At 37.4% G+C, this 19,102-nt stretch overlaps 2 protein-coding genes across 11 annotated transcripts in view; one reads left to right on the forward strand and one right to left on the reverse strand.

Moving 5' to 3' along the window:
- The window catches only part of LOC101052147 (ADP-ribosylation factor-like protein 2), an 889,888-nt gene that overhangs the window by 687,994 nt on the left and 182,792 nt on the right, over positions 1 to 19,102 (reverse strand). For 9 of the 10 annotated variants that reach the window (XM_074394014.1, XM_074394015.1, XM_039469090.2 and 6 more), the window contains one exon: positions 4,881 to 5,845. In XM_074394014.1, the coding sequence (XP_074250115.1) occupies positions 5,195 to 5,845 (651 nt within the window). In that variant the 3' untranslated portion in view covers positions 4,881 to 5,194. Of the gene's footprint in view, positions 1 to 4,776; positions 5,846 to 19,102 lie in introns of those variants that run through there. The other variant, XR_012516385.1, reaches the window with a different exon arrangement.
- On the forward strand, positions 3,104 to 3,994 carry LOC101033071 (RAD9, HUS1, RAD1-interacting nuclear orphan protein 1). The gene is given in 2 exon segments (XM_010341122.3): positions 3,104 to 3,691; positions 3,694 to 3,994. Coding segments are annotated over 2 exon segments (720 nt in total). The 5' UTR covers positions 3,104 to 3,246; the 3' UTR covers positions 3,969 to 3,994.

Raw genomic sequence — 19,102 nt, forward strand, 5'->3', positions numbered from 1 at the left:
AAATCATTCTACTATAAAGACACGTGCACACCAATGTTCATTGCAGCACTGTTTACAATAGCAAAGACCTGGAACCAACCCAAATGCTCAACGATGATAGACTGGATAGGGAAAATGTGGTACATATACACCATGGAATATTATGCAGCCATCAAAAACGCTGAGTTCGTGTCCTTTGTAGGGACATGGATGAACCTGGAAACCATCATTCTCAGCAAACTGACACAAGAGCAGAAAATCAAACACCGCATATTCTCACTCATAGGTGGGTGTTGAACAATAAGAACACATGGACACAGGGAGGAGAGCACTACACACTGGGGTCCGTTGAGGGGAATTGGGGGAGGGATGGGGTGTGGGGAGGTGGGAAGAGATAGCATGGGGAGAAATGACAGATACAGGTGAGGGGACGGAAGACAGCAAACCACACTGCCATGTGTGTACCTATGTAACAATCTTGCATGTTCTTCACATGTACCCCAAAACCTAAAATGCAATTTAAAAAAAAAGAAAGAAAAAAAAAGCACTCTAAAAAAATACAATTAAACAAACAAACAGAAGCTAATTTTTCCCATGTAAAAATAAGCCTAGTTGCACACTAGGTCTGAAGACTACACCAGGCCATGTGACACGACAGAAATGTATTGGGGAATACATTTCCTGGTTTCTGTATAAATAAAACTGTTGAATTTAAGCTTTCTAAGTCAAGTCAAGAAGAAGAAGAGCAAAAAATGCAAAAGTGCAGCTTGAAAGGTCATTTTATCATCAAAAGCTGATCATCACCGGACATTCACAAACTATACATTGTTGAATACATTGGTTCTGAATTTTGTTCTGGGTGTACCTGGCATTCCAGTTTTATTCAAGGTTGTCAAAGAGGTTATAAAAGACAATGTCATTTGCTGTCTTTAATGTTTTTCAAGAACAGTAAAGTTCTTCAGAGACATGAATTGTCATAATTTCATAGGCTAAAGGCTCATGAGTCATAATTCTAAGGGAATTTATAAAATATGGTGGTACATGCTTGCATTCTGAACTTTTCAGCTTTATATCTCATATAGGACATATTCATAAGATGCAAAGATACAAGCTGATTAAACAAAAGCCCTTTTGATTCTGAAAAAAAAAAAAAAAAACAGAATGAGTTCCCCAAGGAGATTACTTCTAAATTGAAAATCACAGAACAAGTAATTTTTTTTCCAAAATAACTGATCTCTCAATTAGACCAAAGTACATAAAATGTAATGCTGTTTTACATACTCTATAAATAAAGTGATAATAAAAAATAAAAATATACTCTTAAGCTGGTCCAAATTCAAGAGACCCTGCAGAGAACTGCCAAGTGTACTAGTTTGCTACAGCTCCCATGACATAACATCGCAGCCTGGGCAGCTTAAACAGCAGAAATGTATTTCTTCCAGTTCCGGAGACTAGCAGTCCAAGATCAAGATATCAGCTGGATTACCTTCTCCTGAAGCCTTGTCTCCTTGGCTTTTAGATGGCCGTCTCCTGTCTGGAAGAGCACCTTCACATGGTCTTCCCTCTGTGTACATCTGTGTCCTCATTTCTTCTTATTATCAGGACACCAGTCATATTGGATTAGTGCCCACCCAGATGGTCTCATTTAATCTTAATTACCTCTTTAAAGATGGGATCTCAAAATACAGTCACATTCTGAGGTAAAGTTAAGAATTCAACATATGAATTTGGGGACAAAGGGCGTAGAGAGAATTCAGCCTCTGGTACCAAAGCAGGTCACAACTGACTGCGGGATGCAAAGAGGGAAAGGAGCACCGAATCACACCAAAGCGGAAGCCCTGAGTTCTTGTAAAGATGGTGAGTCTGGGTAGTTAGAAAGGATGCCTGTTTGGTAACGAAGAGAAACTGAACCCTATTTTCAAGCCACAAAACCTCAGTTGGGAGTAGGACATTCCACTGGCAATATCCTGAAGGCAGATCAAGAGAGGATGCAAAGGTGGAGTGAAATATCCTAAATGTGAAGGCCACTTATTTTATAACTAATCAAGACAAGTTAATGATCCCAAGAAAAAAAGTCTTAGACACTTAGAATATAATGTATATATTTTCTTGGGCTACAAACAAATATCATAGTTGAAGAACCAAAATCAAGTTATGATAAACAATCAGCCAGATACAAATAATATATGATTGTTTACAACAAGAAGAAATTAAATGAGTGATACTAGAAATCAAAAGGGCAGTTTTGAAGTCACAGAGACAATTATTTTATAATAATTATAAATTCCAAAGTGTAAATTTTACGTGGAAATGATACCTAAGCTGAGTAGATACCTTCAAATAAACTCTACAGAGAAACAAAAGAATATTTTCCTGAATATAAGAATCCCACAACATTTCAAAAGCAATATAAAAACAGAAATCTATAAAGTGTTGGTGAATAGTAACTCAGAGGAAAATGCATTAGATGGCTTGACATAACTTATTAATAAGGCCCTTCAAGTGCTACAAATAGCCATTATTTATAATATTTTCATGAATATCCCTGTAACTAGGAGGAAGCATCTTGTTTAAAATGATAATAAATCTGAAATGAGTGCTACCTCATTCTTCTTCAAGGAGGAATCTATAAAAAAAAATCATAAAGAAAAGGTTGTATATTCGCTCTAAGATTCTAGAATTATTAAGTTGAAGGGCAGATTATAACTGAATTGAGCAGAGACAACTTTAAAGTTAGTAAAGCTTTCTTCTTGGCTAGAGTTAGGGAAGAACACAGATACAGTTTATATTAAAAGATTAATTTATTTGCGTTACATGCCATTGCCTCCTGTATACTGGAAAACACGATATTTAAGAAAATTTCAAGATAAACAAAATCCACAAAAAGAGAAGAAAAATTGTATGGTGACGAAAGTATCAAATTAGAAGTCAAAAAACCTGAATTCAAGCCGAGGCCCTCTACCATTTATTCTCTGTGATTAGTAGAATCAATCATCCTTGGACAGATTCTTTACTTCTATTATGGGGATTTTAGAAAACTACCACACAGAGTTACAGTGAAGTCTAAATAAGATTATGCATGTTTGTGACGGAACGTCGCCAATCGGCGCCGGCTTGTCTCGGCGTTCCGGGCTCGAACGCGGCGCGGTCTGACAGGAGCGGCAGCCCCGGCCGGCCGGGCTGGCATGGGTTGGAATTGGAGCCTATCTCCCATCCCGAAGGCTATCAGCATCATGTGGTTACTAACTGCTCCTCATTCACCGGTTGATGCCTCCCAGAAAAAAACGCCGCCAGCCTTCCCAGAAAGCCCAGCTGCTGTTTCACCAACAACCACTGGAGGGCCCCAAACACGGCTATCCATCTCCACAGCTCCCCATCACTGACACTCGACAGGTGCCCAGCAAGCCCATTGACCACAGCACCATCACTTCCTGGGTATCACCTGATTTTGATACAACAGCAGGAAGTTTGTTCCCAGCCTACCAGAAACACCACCACCAAGACCGGGTGAGACATTTAAGTCGAAAATCTACCACTTCCAAGTTTCCACATCTAACTTTTGAGAGTCCACAGTCTTCCAGTTCAGAAGCATTGGGGATCCCCTTAATCAGGGAGTGCCCCAATCAATCAGAAAAGGACGTTTCCAGAAGACCCTTAGTTCCAGTGCTCAGTTCCCAAAGCTGTGGGGACATGTCAGCTCAGGCACTTCAAGCTTCCCTTATGTGTTCACTCCACCTGATATCCAGACCCCAGAGTTATCGTCTATGAAGGAAGAGCTCATTCCCCCAGATCAGAAGGAAAACAATCTTTCAAGCTGCTCTCTTCACACTGGCACTCTCAGTAGCCCAGAGCCTGGACCTGTTCTAGTTAAAGACACCCCTGAGGACAAGTATGGAATAAAGGTCACATGGAGGAGACGAAAGCACCTATTTGCTTACCTCAGAGAGAGAGGGAAACTGAGCAGAAGCCAATTCCTTGTGAAAAGCTGACTGCCATCAGCAATCTCAATAGAAAGGAGATACATTTTCTGGAGTCATAAGGAAATTCAATTCTCAGAATTTTTTTTTTTTTTTTTTTTTTTTTTTTGAGATACTGTATTTCTGTGTCACCCAGGCTGGAGTGCAGTGGTGAGATCTCACTGCAACCTCCACTTCCCAGGTTCAAGAATTTTCCTATTTTAGCCTCCCCCATAGTTGGGATTATAGGCGCCTCATGCCTGGCTAGTTTTTTAAAATATTCTTAGTAGAGACAGGGTTTCACCATGTTGGCCAGGCTGGTCTCAAACTCCTGACCTCAAGTGATCTGCCTGCCTCAACCTTCCTGGGATTACAGGCATGAGCCACCACACCCAGCCAAGATTTGTTTTCTAAAATACTTTGTGTCATAAACAGTTGAGTTTAGTGTCATAAACTGTTCAGTTCATATTTTTCTGTTTAAATTTTTAAAGTATTTTATCATAACTGTTTAAAATATATGTAAATAAATGGCTACAGAAAGTTTTTTTTTAGAGAATCTTGCTTCTGGACGGGTGTGGTGGCTCACGCCTGTAATCTCAGCACTTTGGGAGGCCAAGGCAGGCAGATCATCTGAGGTCAGGAGTTCAAGACCAGCCTGGCCAACATGGTGAAACACTGTCTTTAAAAAAAAAAAAAAAAAAAAAAGAAAAGAAAAAGAGAATCTTGCTTCTGTCAGTAATACAGCAATATTACCCCATCCACTAAAGGTTTGTGTTTCCTTAACCACTACTCATTAATCCTTTAATCATCTCTGCATTTTTGGGGGGGGGCGGGGTTTTACCGTGTTGGCCAGGCTGGTTTTGAACTGCCGTGTGATCCACCCGCCTTGGCCTCCCAAAGGGCTGGGATTACAGGCATGAGCCACTGTGCCCAGCCCATTCTGCATTTTTTTTTCCAGGACAAGGAGTGATTTATTTCACAGCTGAGCGAAGGATGAGGCCCACAGCCTCGGTAGCAGCAGAGGCAGCTTCCGCCTGCCTAGCCCTCTCTTCTTGATATGGCAGCCAAAGGCCAGGTCAGGAGCAAGGGAGACAGCCAGGGCACAGCCCTCCCGCCACAGAGCAGCAGCGGGCAGCAGTAGCAGCAGCAGGTTAGGGGTAGAGGAGGGGGAGTGTTAGTCTGACTCCCATCCCCCTGTGGATAGTGTTTGGTGAGGGTTGGGGAACCTAGACTACTAGGTGGCGGGCATCTGAAGTGGCTCATTCAGCTGTGAAGATTCCGCTGGAAATGTCATCCGGGAGCCAGTCAGTGCCCTGCAGCAGGTTCTCTCCAGTGACGGCGCTGTAGCTCTGGATGCACCAGTGGTGGCTGTGGATAGAGTCCAGCTCCAGGGCCTCACAGATGGCGTTAGAGGACAGTGCTCTAGGCAGGTCCTGCTTGTTGGCAAAGATGAGGAGGATTGCTCTGTCCAGGCGCTCGTCCAGGCGCTCCTCCAGCAGCAAGCTGTGGAGCTCCCGCTGGCAGTCCTGCATGTGCTGGTGGTCCACGCTGTCCACCACCCAGATGAGGCCGTCGGTGCTCTCAAAGTAGTTTTGCCAGTAGGATCGCAGAGACTTTTGGCCGCCCACATCCCAGATGTTCAGCTTGAATCCTCGGTGCTCCAGGGTCTTGATGTTGAAGCCCAGTGTCAGGGAGATCGTGTCGACGTCCTCCCTGTTGAAATTCTTCAGGATGGTTGTCTTCCCAGCATTGTGCAGGCCAAGCATGAGCAGTCGCACCTCCTGCTCTTTCTGCTTCATCTTCTTCAGAATGGTCAGGAGTGTCCCCGGAGGCCCCTCCTGGCCACCGTTTCTTCCCATTCTGCATTTTTGAGTACCAACTCTGTCAGGCTCAGTGGCAGTTTCTATGACCTGATGAAGAAAAATAAAACTTTGTGACTCTATGGTTGACTGCCATCTCTGCAACCTTGACTCATCTGCTGAAAGGCAAGAAGGGCAGCAAGCCCTGTTTTAGGGACTACATGAGATCAGGGTAGATAGAGGGGACATAGACGAGTCCTTTAGGATTGCTTGTGTTTTGAGTTTTTTTCCTAACTGAAACAATCTGTAAATATTAAATAGAATGGTTCCTTAGAGTAACTGTAAAACTGTGTAAATAAATATGGAAAGTTTTCAAAGAAAAAAAGATAATGCATGTTAAAATATTTTGAAAACTTTCAGTTCTAATGACATATCAGTTATTAATTTTTCAAAATTACTGACAATCTGAACACCATAAAAAATGGGTTGTCATAGTTAATACAAGAATACTGCCTGACTTTCCAATTGCAGATGTTCCAATACCTCACACAATTCAGGGCAACGTACAATTCTGAGCAAGGTACGCCAAACCAGACTGAAATTCTGAAATCTCAATAACCAAATTCTATTGTAGATTGTGCTCCTAGCTATAGAAAAGCTCATACTATTAGGCAGATATTAACAAGAAAACATTTAAATACTGATAATTAAACACAAACTGTAAATTGGGTCATCCAAGGAGACATTGTTTTTTTAAATCTCTATTCAACTAATTAATTCAATGAATTGTCTCAGAGTTCCCTTTGCTATGAAGTGGTTCTCAAAAGGTAATATGCTTATGAATCACCTGGGGATCTTTTAAAAACAGATTCAGATTCAATAGGTCTGGGTGAAGCCTGACATTCTACATTCCTAACAAGCTTCCAGATAATGGTAAAACCTGCTGCTCTACAGCGACATACTTTTAGAGAAACGATCAAGGCACAGTATCATCCAAAGAAATACTATGTGTAAAATATATTTTTATAAAATGTATAGTAATGACATGGCCAAACCAAGCTTTAAGTCGACTGGAAAATGTAGTCTCTAGTTGGGAGGTCTGATTGCAGCAAAAACTCAAGGAGTTCTATTTCTAAATGAATAAAAGAAAAACAATGACTATTTGAAGACAATTAACGATCTCTACCTTGAGGATATATGTTTTCTCCTCAAATTCTCCATTTGTCCAAAAAAAAATGTCATTTACAGCTAACTGGCTTGACTAAGGAAAGATCTAATGCAGGACCCTGCATTGTTGTGATCTCTTAAGGTTGAATCATTATGATTGTGTAATAATCACCTAGATTGGTGGTAAATGAATGTTTTTCTCACTTTGGTTTTTTACTGATACATAACGGAAGTACATATTTTCAGGGTACATGTGATATTTTGATACATTTATAAGTGTAAAGATCAAATCAGGGCAATTGGGATGCCCAACACCATAAATACTTATCTTTTCTTTGTGTGAATGACAAATTATTCTCTTCCAGCTATTTTGAAATGTATAATAGATTACTGTTAACTACAGTTATTCCACTGATCTATCTAGGTCTTATTTCTTTCATCTAACTGTATATTTGTACTCATTAATCAACCTTTCTTTGTCCCCATTCCTCCTCCTTATCCTTCCCATCTTCTGGTAACCACCAATCACTTCCTTTCTTTTTATTTCTAATATAATTATTGACTCAACATTTTCACATATTTGATGTTTTAATATACTACAATTATTATGTTTTCAGGCTCAGATGTAATGGTCATATTAAAATAACTGACCAGCAGGAATCCCTTCAGCCTGGTTTCTGTGTCCTTTGTTAAAATTGTGGTAAAATAACATTAATATAAAATTTGCCATTTTGGCCAAGTAGGGTGGCTCACGCCTGTAAATCCTAGCACTTTGGGAGACCAAAATGGGTAGATTATTTCAAGTCAGGGGTTGGAAACCAACCTGGCCAACATGCTGAAACCCCACCTCTACTAAAAATATAAAAATTAGCTGGGCACAGTGGTGCACACCTGTAATCCCAGATACTCAGGAGGCTGAGACAGGGAATCACTTGAATCCAGGAGGCAGAAGTTGCAGTGAGCCAAGATTGTGTCACTGCACTACAGCCTGGGAGACAGCAAGACTCTGTCTCAAAACAAACAAATAAACATTGCCATTTTAACAATTTTTAAGTGTACAATTAAGTGACATTAAGTACATTCATGCTGATGTGCAGCCATTACTACTATCCAACTTCAGAACTTTGTGTCCTTTTAAGTCAACCTCATTATTGCTTGAAAGATTTCCTGCATATGAGGTGTTGAACATTTACCATTCTGGATATCTCATGTAATGGAACCATGCAATACATGGCCTTTTGTGTCTGGCTTCTTTCATTTGGCATAATGTCTTCAAGGTCCAGCCATGCTGTAGCATGTATCAGTACTTCATTGCTTTCCATGGCTGAATAATATTCTGTCTTATAGAAGATACCTACTTTATTTATCTGTTCATCAATTGATAGACATTTGGACTGTTTCCATCTTTTGGCTGTTGTGAATAGTACTTCTATGAACATTTGTGTACAAGTCTTTTACATCTTTTTTCAATTCTTTCAGTTATATATATACCTAGAAGTCATACAGTAACTGTATGTTTAACATTTTAAAAATCCGACAAACTATTTTCCAAGCAGCTGCATGGTTTTATATTCACCCTACATTTGCACTAGTAATGTATGAGGGTTCCAATTTCTCTACATCTTTGCAAAACTTATGTGTGTTGTGAAGTGTTATCTTCTTATGCTTTTGATTTGCATTTTCCTAACAACTTATGAGGTTGAACATCTTTTCACGTGCTCATGTGCCATTTGCGTAACTTTTTTGGAGAAATCTCTACCAAGTCCTTCACCCAGTTTTTAATTGGGTTGTCTTTTTGTTAAGCTGTAAAAAAAAAATGTTTATATATTAGATAGAATCTCTTTTGTCACATACATGATTTGCAAATATTTTCTTCCATTTGGCAGTTTGTCTTTTCAGTCCTTTAGTGCACAAAAGTTTTAAAATTTGATGAAATCCAATACATCTTTTTTATTGCTTATGGTTCTGCTATCATATCTAAGAAACCATTGCCCCCATCCCCAGAATTACAGATCATAGATCTGATGAGGGATGTGTCTCTAGTATGCTAGAATTACGCTTGCCATTTCTCTTATCAAGAGATAGGGTTGATTTCCATCAGCTTGAAAGTGGGTAACTTGCTTTGACCAATAGAATGTAGTAAAAAATAATGCTGTGCTAGCTTGCAGCTTTGCTCTCAAAAAATACTACCAGAAGAGAAAGTCCACATGGAGGATAACTGAGTCACCCCAAACAACAGTCAACATTGCAGCCCCAGACATGAGACAGGTGCGATGGTCTTGCATGCTGGCCATCTGCCAAGTGAACAATCTACCTGAGGAACATAGAGCAGAAGAACCATCCAGATGCCTCATAGAATCACATGAAATAAAAAAAGTTGTTTTGAGTACTGTAAATGAAATATTAGTAAGACATACCAGTGAGAAAATAACATTAAATGAATGCACCTCCCATTTAGATGTTGATAGAAGTTCTAAAAAGGGAAGGTCATGAGATTCCTAAAGATATGCCAAATATTCCTTGATGTTTTGACTTTCTGGAGACCTACATGCAAAAGCAGGGGAAAATATGCATACAGAAGTTTTTCCAATACTCTATTTGGCCATTTAAAATTGTTTAAATTTACCTTTATTCATTTTACTAAAACTACTTCAAATTTACTCAAAATTAATTTTAAAAATTAACTACAAACTTCCCTCAAAATGAAAAAGAGTTTTTAAATATAACTTGTAATTGAGTTAAAAGTAAAATCCAATATGAAATTCACAGATGCAGGAGATTTAAATGGATTAGGAAAGCTGTGACTTCACGAAAGTCTCTTTAAGAGACTTCTCCAGGGCATATAATGATAAAAGTTAATAGAAATGTCCAACATGGTTTTCAGAAAGAGCATTATTTAAAACTGTTAGTATTAAACTTTAAGGCTCTACAGTAACAAGTTGTTTTGACTTATGTGAAGCAATCTAAAAGCGTAAGTGTACCTAAAGAATGTCAAAAATTATAGCTAGGAAGTCTTCTTCCCCTCCCCCCACAAAAAGCAGGGCAGGCATTATAAGATTCCTCAAAAGAATTTTATTTGAAAGTTAATGTCATTTCAAAATCACATCTCTGCATGACTGAAAAGTGAAAAGGCTGCACTTCATGTTAATATTCTTCAAAGCATTGTTTTAAATTATTTTTTGCCTGTGCTCAGAAAGACAATATTAAGCCACAGTAAAGTGTTCTGTTCCAGTTGTACAGATCTGTTACTTGCAACATGTCAGAGAGAAATAGAAAAAGGGCTATTGAAATCTAATAAAGAACTGCAGTGCTTAATAGAAATAGGGTTTTTCAAAATGTTATTGGTAAGCTCACAAACTAAAAGGTCCCTGTAGAGACTTTTGTTTAGTTCTTAAATTACTTTCAAACTCCAGACTTGAGAAGAAATAGAATCAAATCCCTAACTTTCAAAACTTTTATAAAATATCCGTGAACATCTTCATATAGCATCCCTCAAGGATTCCTCATTCTATATATTGTATTTTCAAAAACTCAAACAACAAGCACTATCTTTAAAATAACTTAAAAGAAACAAGTGCGCACTACTGCTTCCTAGTACAGAGTTTACTATTAACTTCCTGTGCCAGAAACCACCTCAGAGATCTTCAGAAAAGAATACCAGAAAGTTACTATATGCCTCAATATCACCTGTTATTGTCAGGTTTCTTCTGTAACAACTCTCTTTAAATCAAAAGAAAAATGCAAAGCCAAAAAAACATTAAAACTATTTAATATTTTACTTTCTTCAACAGCTTCATCAGCAAACAATTAAACATAATTTTCGTTATTTTAATATGAAATATTATTGAAAAGTATAATGAAATGTTTAAATTAAAAATATTTAAGTATATCAAATATTTCCCCAGAAATCTTGAACAGACTGAAGTAGCATGCATTCCTCAAAATATACAATCTTTGCTCTTGTTGCTGTGGTACAAATGATGCCAACACCCATATTTTCCGTCCAATATTACATGTCAAAAATATTATAAATCCACTAATTCAAAGCACTTTCCTAAACACAGAAAGAAAAAATTCTTATATTCAAATTTAAAAGACATTTATTATAAAATACTAATAAATGAATTATTTTTTTTCTCCATTAGTCAGTCTAAAAAGGAATGTGAAACTTATGGATGGGGGCCGAAGATCCCATACTGGCTAATGTTCACTCCTTGAGCAGTTTGAAAAATAGAAAGAGCACAGCCTTTGGAGGCACTAAGTCTGGGATCAAGTCTTGGCTCTGCTACTTAATGACCAAATGACCTGGAGCAAGAACTCTTAGCCGCCCTGTGCCTCAGTCTTCATCTTTAAAATGAGGCAATACTACTACCCATTTCACTAGGTTCTTATGATTAATATTTTAAAAAGCTATAATATTATAGTAATTCATTTAATTTCCTTTAATTCCTATAATAATTAAAGGACCAAACTAACATACAGGACAGGACATCAATGGCATAATATTTGGAAGGTAGGTGATCAGAATTAAAGTTTTCTAAAGCCTTTGTATCATTTGGAGAAAATATTAAGATATTTAGATTTTGTAAGTGTGTATGGCAAAATTTAAAGAGTTTTCACACTGACTGAGGGAAAAAATAAGAAGAAAATAAATTAACAAACAAAAAATGTGTTCAATAAAAAAGGAGAAAAATGAAATGTTTACAAGTAAAACAGAGCAAAATATGGATAAAAGCCACAAGTTCATATATTTCATTGGTCACAATGTTGTAAGTAGTTTAGATTTGACATGTAAAAAACAAAGAGAGATGGATTTAATATTTTTCAAAAGTTCAGCTTTGTGCCTCAGGCACATATAGGCAAAAGGAAAGTGAGGGTAGTGATAGACTTTAGGACAAAAAGTATTATTAAATATGGAATAATTATACAGTGATACACTTTATTTACTTATAAGATTTAAGAATTCCAAATTTATATGTGATTTATCTAATAGCCTCAAAATGTACAAAGCAAAAATAAATAGAGTTGCAATAGCCAGAATAGGTTCTGAGTGACTCTGGAGTTGCCACATGGTCAGATAACATTTCTGGACCAAAAAAAAAAAAAAAAAAAGACAACAATTTTAAATCCAATAAGTATATAGTGGTTCAAGAAAATACACTTTTTTAAGCACTTAAAATGAGGTAGATGGACTGAGGTGCTGGTGATACAGTGATAAAAAATTAGTTTCTTTAAGAGTTCATAACCTATCATGAACACATGTAATACATTATAATGTGACATAAAAAGTGTAGTTTAATAAAAGTATGCTCAAATTGTTATAGGACTAAGAAATGGGTTGACTGTCTAAATCAAAGATTTCCAATGATAGTTTTGTCAAGATAAAACCTTTCATGATCCACTTCCCTCCTTACATTTCTATATTATTTCCTGCAAAGCTTTTATCAACCTAAATGCCTAAGTATAGGTGAAGAGTAAATAACTGTGATCTGGATAAGAAGTTCTCAAACCACTGTTTAAGCATGTTCTACAAAAAATTTTAAATTCTTTGTTTATATTTAGATAAAAATGTAAAGGAATTAATATAAACATATTTTCAATAATCTATGACCATCTTCTAATTTAGTATCACTGGGTAAATTATTCCCAAGTGAGGACCAAATTCATATGCTGTATTCACGAAAGAATCACAATAGTTCAAATAGACAAAAGCCACAGAAAAACTGAATACTCACATACTCCAAGGTAGAATAATAATGCAGAACTCAATCATGCATACTAATAGCACCATGTTAATGTTTTTGGGTGTTGTTGTTGTTGTTGTTGTTTTTGTTGTTGTTGAGACAGAGTTTCGCTCTTGTTACCCAGGCTGGAGTGCAATAGGCGATCTCGGCTCACCACAACCTCTGCCTCCTGGGTTCAAGCAATTCTCCTGCGTCAGCCTCACGTGTAGCTAGGACTACAGGCATGCACTACCATGACCAGATAATTTTTGTATTTTTAGTAGAGACGGGGTTTTGCCTTGTTGACCAGATGGTCTCCATCTCTTGATCCCGTGATCCACCCGTCTCGACGTCCCAAAGTGCTGGGATTATAGGCATGAGCCACAGCACCCGGTAGCACCATATTAATGTTTTAAGAAATTGTTTCATTTAGCAAACAGGATCATTGATTGTTAATATGAATGTTATTAGTTTCACATGTTTTTCCTATTTTTATTGTTAATTTATCATGGTTTTACAGATGCCTAGATCCTACAACAAAGGAGTGTAAGCCTACTTTGGTATTAGTATATTTTTCATTACATTCTTAATAAAAATACTATTTCAACACTGAGGATGTCCATGAACATTTTGAAAAGTGTCCATACATTGTTTAAATTTGAAAATATACACGTGAGATGTAGTATTATGCAGCTTTCTAAAGGACAAGTTTGTGATTTGTATCAGTTCACAGAATTGCACATTTGAAATAACATTAAATAAAAATAATAGAAATATGATTTCATCATCACTTCATTTAATGAGTGCTTGTGTGACAAAGTGTTACTATTATTAAAATAAGAACTCTTATAAATCAAGAAAAATAAATATTAAGAAAAATCAGCAAATTATACAAAGAATATATGAAAGAAGAAATACGTACGACCAAAAACATATAATAAATTTCAACCTCCTCACTAATCAAAGAAATAAAAACTCAAACAATAAAATAATCTTTTTTTATCAAATACTCTATAAAATGATTTGGGGTACTTTTTAATGACAATTTCCTATGTTGTCAAGATTTCATGGAAACGGACATACATTTCGTTGCTTCGTGGGCCAGGAAACTGTGGGATACAATACACAAGCTTTATCGTATTAGCAATACATGTGTAAAACATTAAAGGACATATTCTTTGATCCAAGAAGCCTATGCATATAGACTCTTCCCTGACCGGTAGCCGTGGCTCACGCCTGTAATCCCAGCCCTTTGGGAAGCCCAGGCAGGCAGATCACCTGAGGTCACGAATTTGAGACCAGCCTGGCAGATGTGGTGAAACACCAACTCTACTAAAAATACAAAAAAAAAAGTAGCCGGGCATGGTGGTGGGTGCCTTAATCCCAGATACTGAGGAGGCTGAGGCAGGAGAATCGTTTGAACCCAGAAGGAAGAGGTTTCAGGGAGCTGAGATCGCACCATTGCACTCCAGCCTGAGCAACAACAGCAAAACTCCATCTCAAAAAAGAAAAATAAAATCTGCCCTAAGGATGTAGCACAAACACAAAAATGTCCATCATAGTACTGGAAACAAGCAGAAGTTCAACAATGAGTTAGTTATATACATTACGTAGCAACTATATAATAGTTTGCTTTAATTTAGTCATTTTAAATTATATTGGAATTTTGATTTTGTGACACAGAAAAATATTTATGAAAATTGCCTCTGTCAAAATAAAAACTTCAGACAAATTAAATGTGACAGAGTTTAGTTGAGCAAAGAATGATTTAAAAGCTGGGCAGTCCTCAGAGCCAGAGTAGGTTCTGAGTGACTGTGGAGTTGCCACATGGTTGGATAACATTTCTGGACAGAAAAAAGAAAGTGACATGCAGAAAAAAAAAGATGACATACAGAAACAGCTGGATTCGTGTTACAGCTTGTCGTTTGCCTTATCTGAACATGGTTCGAACAGCTGGCTGTCTGTGATTGGCCAAAACACTGTGATTGGTATAAGAATAAATTACAGTCTGTTTACATATCTAGTTAATGTACAGGGAAACCTTTAGGCCAAACTTAAAATATATATGGAGGCAGTTTTAGGCAAAACTTAACACTATATATTTTAAGTCAGGTTACAAAAGCAGGTGCAAATTTTACAAATTAATAAATTATATATGTTAGGGCACACATATATCTATACAAACATATACAAAGAATAGAATAAGTAGCAATTATCTCTGGTTATTGAAATTATAATTGCTTTTATTATATGCATTATCTAAAATAAATACAATAAAATAGCTACTTTTTATTTGATTTAAAAAAAAAATCTATACCTTAACAGTGACCTAAAATAAAATTCTGATAACTGGAAAAGATTTTCAGTTTTCATTACCAGAATTCATTTTTAAAGCAGGTTAAACTCCTAATAAAATGAAACTCAAAGCCTCCTTTCAAGTTATTTCAGGACTCTGTCTGCTTCGTCGAAATTGAATTTATTTATGTTAATCTGTAAACGTGCCACTCAATTGTTCTAAAGCATAATCTAGATTCAAGATTTTTCAAAGCCACTGGCTACGTTGCATATCTTCAGTGTTTTCTCCACAGCATTTTGAACATAGCAAACACTCAGTGAATACACACCACATAAGCCGTTTTGGTAGTTAGGCCTCAAGTCATCATGTCCCTTGGTTTATTACAAGAATACCCACCCTCAACATTTTGTTCCAGGAGCCCTTTAAGCAACCTCTGTTAGAGACAGTGAAATTCACCAAAATAGCATCTGATTGTGTATTCTGAAAAAAATTGGCACATTAGCTAAGAACAGTGTTGCATAAACATATTCCTATGGTGTTTTTGGTAGACACGAAAGCTTACTCATCTGCCTTCAGTGCATTCCTGAAAAATAAAACTTAAAAGTCACCAACTTAAAGTGTTGCATTGTCTTATAGTTTGAGCATTAAAACGTTAAGAATGAAGCAAGCTTAGAAGTTTTCTGTTCTTTAATATGTAAATTTCCGCTAACAGCAATCCTTTGCAGGCAGCTGTTGCCCTTAATATTTCAACTTCTTCATGCTGAGATCTTTAAAATCTATCCACTTTTTAGAACTGCTTTCTCATTAAATATCAACCTTCCTAACTACTAAGTAATAAACTCTTCTCCTCTTCCTAGGGATTATGGAGGAGGAGAGGAAACTCAATAGAGTTTGAACAACAAATTATTAAAATATTCTCTTGTTGCAAAATCTGTTTTTCAAAAAGTACATGGAGAGGTTAAAATTTTTGTTTTCTGTTGCTCAGCACATATGTCATTTGGATGTTGTTTCTTCTCTTGTTCTACAGCTCACAACATCCACTGTCTAGTCAGTGAAAGCTCTGTGGTTAGATCAGCTTCACAGGAGATAGAGAGTGTCATGCTCCTTTGATGAATTAAAGATAAAACATTTTACAACCCCAAAAATAGTGTAAAAGAAATGGACAACTATAGTAATAAGATACCTTTCTTTGTTCTGCCATCTTCCTACATTTGAATTAGGGGATAATAATGTTTTGTAACTTTAAGTATCAAACAATACATATACATTCCTCTTGTTTATTTCTTTCTGCTTTGTTCAGGCAATAGTAGCTTTAGTTTAGCCCTACTCTGGATTTTCACTATAAAAAGAAAAAAAATGAATATATACTCAGTTTGGCAACCATAACTTCCTGATCCTCAAGATAACATTTTTCATCAGTCAGAATCATCCATTAATAAATGAAAACATTAATTGACATCTAGATGTCATAACTTTTCTTATTTATAAACTTGTTACATGCTCTGCCTGGTATGATGATTGCTCAGCAGAAGTTCATGAAATGAATGAATGACATATAATGTATAATGCTAGTAGCATCCCCTAACACACTATGTCACATTGAGTGTGAAAGGTACATAAGACACAATCCCTGTTTTCCACAGGATAAGGGGATTGGCAGAAATAGAGAGGAATGAATGAGACAAAGTGGTGGCCTAAAGGGGTACAATCATTTCTGCTGAAGCTTTCAGAGGGTTGGGGAAGCTTGGGCTAAAGCTGAAAAGATAAGGAAAAATTCACCAAGTGAGACAGTCCCTGACCCCCTCAAAAGAACTTGTGAAGGCTGGAGGGCTCATTTTGCTCAGCTGCAGAGCTCAAACCCCCCATGTGTGATGGGCAGCACACAGGTGAATGGGTGTAGGAGCCAAGGCAAGTAGCTTTAGGGGCCAGCAAGACCAAACTCCATACTGGCCTGTGGCAGTTCTAGCAGTTGCCCCTCTAGAGTCCCAGTGGACGTGTATTACAAACAGTGCCCTTTTAGCATTTGTCATCCATTGAAGTCTAAGTGTTAACCAGCTCAGTAGAGAGTCAGGAAATCATACACCCATTCCTCTTGGTACCAGGTTCTTGTCCAGTGTCCAGGAAGAATCAGGTCACACAGACATGAAGGATGGTCAATGTGAAGGTTTTATTGAGTGACGGAGGCAGCTCTCAGCAGAAGGGGAGCTGGAAAGGAGATGGTGTGGGAAGAAGGTGATCTTTTTCTAAAGCCCAGTCATCTCCGGCCAGGCTCCTCTTTGAAGTCATGCTGTCTGAAGTTAAGTCATGCCTATCTGTAGTCTGGAGTGGTCACTTGCTTCTTCTCTTCTCAATGCTCAGCCACTTGTCTCTCTACCAGCTGAGGTCTGGGGTTTATACGGGCACAGGATAGGGAGGTGTGGTAGGCCAAAACACAACATTTGGGCACAAAAGCAGGAATGCTTGTGTTCATTTAGGGCCGCAAGTCCAGGCTTGAGGGTGGAACCCTCACCCGCCCCCCTGCATGCTATCCATATCTCAAGAGGGGTCAGAAGGACACTCCAAGCAGAGAAAACAACACATGCAAAAAGCATGGAGGCTGCAAACTATTTGGCCGTTTCAGATATAGTTAATCATACACTCCATCCACAACCGAGAAATTCTCCCCTAGGTATTTACCTAAAATAAATGAAAAAATAAGCCCGCAAAAAAAAGACTTGAATAAAAATGTGTATGGCTGCTTTATTCATAATAGGCAATACGTGGAAACAACTCAATGTTCATTATCACCTAAGAATAAAACAAATTGGTTGAGCAATGTTCATACAATGGAAAGTACACAATTGTAAAAAAACAACAAACGCAAGTCAGTCAATGCAGATGAATTTCAAAAACATATTGAGCTTAAGAAGCCACACATGAAAGAGTAAGTACGGTATGATCCCACGTATACAAAGCTCAAGAACAGGCAAAACTCATCAGTGGTAATAGAAATCAGAACAGTAGTTGTGACTGAAGGAAGATACAGGGGAACTTTCTGGGGCGATAAAAATGTTCTAAAGCTTGATATTGGTGGAATTACAGAGGTGAACACATTTATCCAAAGTCATCAAATTGCCATTAAGCTCAGTGCATTTCACTGTACGTAAATTTTACCTGAATAGAAATAATAAGCCAAAAAGTTAAATGAGGCAATATGGAAACAAACAGCAAACAAATGTATGGTGGCCAAAAAAACATAAAGTATGGTGTAGGAAACCAGAATGTGCTACACCAAAATGTAGCTCTTTAGTGTAAGGATTATTTTAAGAAACAGCAGACATAGAAGAAGCTCTGAAAAAAGAGTAAAAGTTGTATTTGTAAGGGTGTGTCCCTCTCTATACCATAAACAGAAGAATGACTAAATCATTAGAGACTCATCAATGTAGAAGGTATTAACAAAACCTTACTTTTGTAACAGTACTTTTCCAGGTCACCCACTCCAAAATTGACCTCCCCCATACCTTCTCTCTTGTTTCAGCTGAGGATAGTATTTAAACCCTAATTCTAAACCACTTCTTGGATATTTACTCATCTTTTTCCTAGTCATCTCCCATGTATACATGAGATATACATGTTAATAAACTCCTATTTGTTCTTCTCTTGTTAATCAGTCTTTCGTTACAGGTGTCCCAGCCAATGAATCTAAGATGAATAGAAGAAAAATATTTTTCCTCCCTGTAATGGAAAACTGCAAGTAGTTCAGCAGCAGTGGAGCATAGTGTTTCAGCAGGAAAGCCACAGGGGTTGAGCCTGGAAAGGCAAGCAGTGTGAAACTAGAGTGAAAATATTTTAATTTTCTGACTAGAGAAAACTGGAACCTGAGTTAAGGGGCAAGTTTTAGAAGTTAAAAGGTAAGTGAAAATCCAGAGACCTCCAGAAATACTTAGAGACTTATCCCTTTAAGTGCAAATATGGATGAAACTCCTTAAAACCAGTTCTTTACATTCCAAAGGATTGTAAAAGACAAGGCAGTAAAAGGTTTCTAGCTTGCTCTCTTGCTCACTCTCTCTCTCACTCTCTCTCTCTCCCCCTCTCTCTCTCCAAGAAGTCAGATTGAGAAAGTAATAAATATCCTACCAACCAAAAAAAAGCCCAGGACCAGAAGGAATTACAGCTGAATTATACCAGAGGTAGAATGAGAAG

Source organism: Saimiri boliviensis, chromosome 2 (genome assembly GCF_048565385.1).
Source record: "Saimiri boliviensis isolate mSaiBol1 chromosome 2, mSaiBol1.pri, whole genome shotgun sequence".
Taxonomy (NCBI): Eukaryota; Metazoa; Chordata; class Mammalia; order Primates; family Cebidae; genus Saimiri; species Saimiri boliviensis.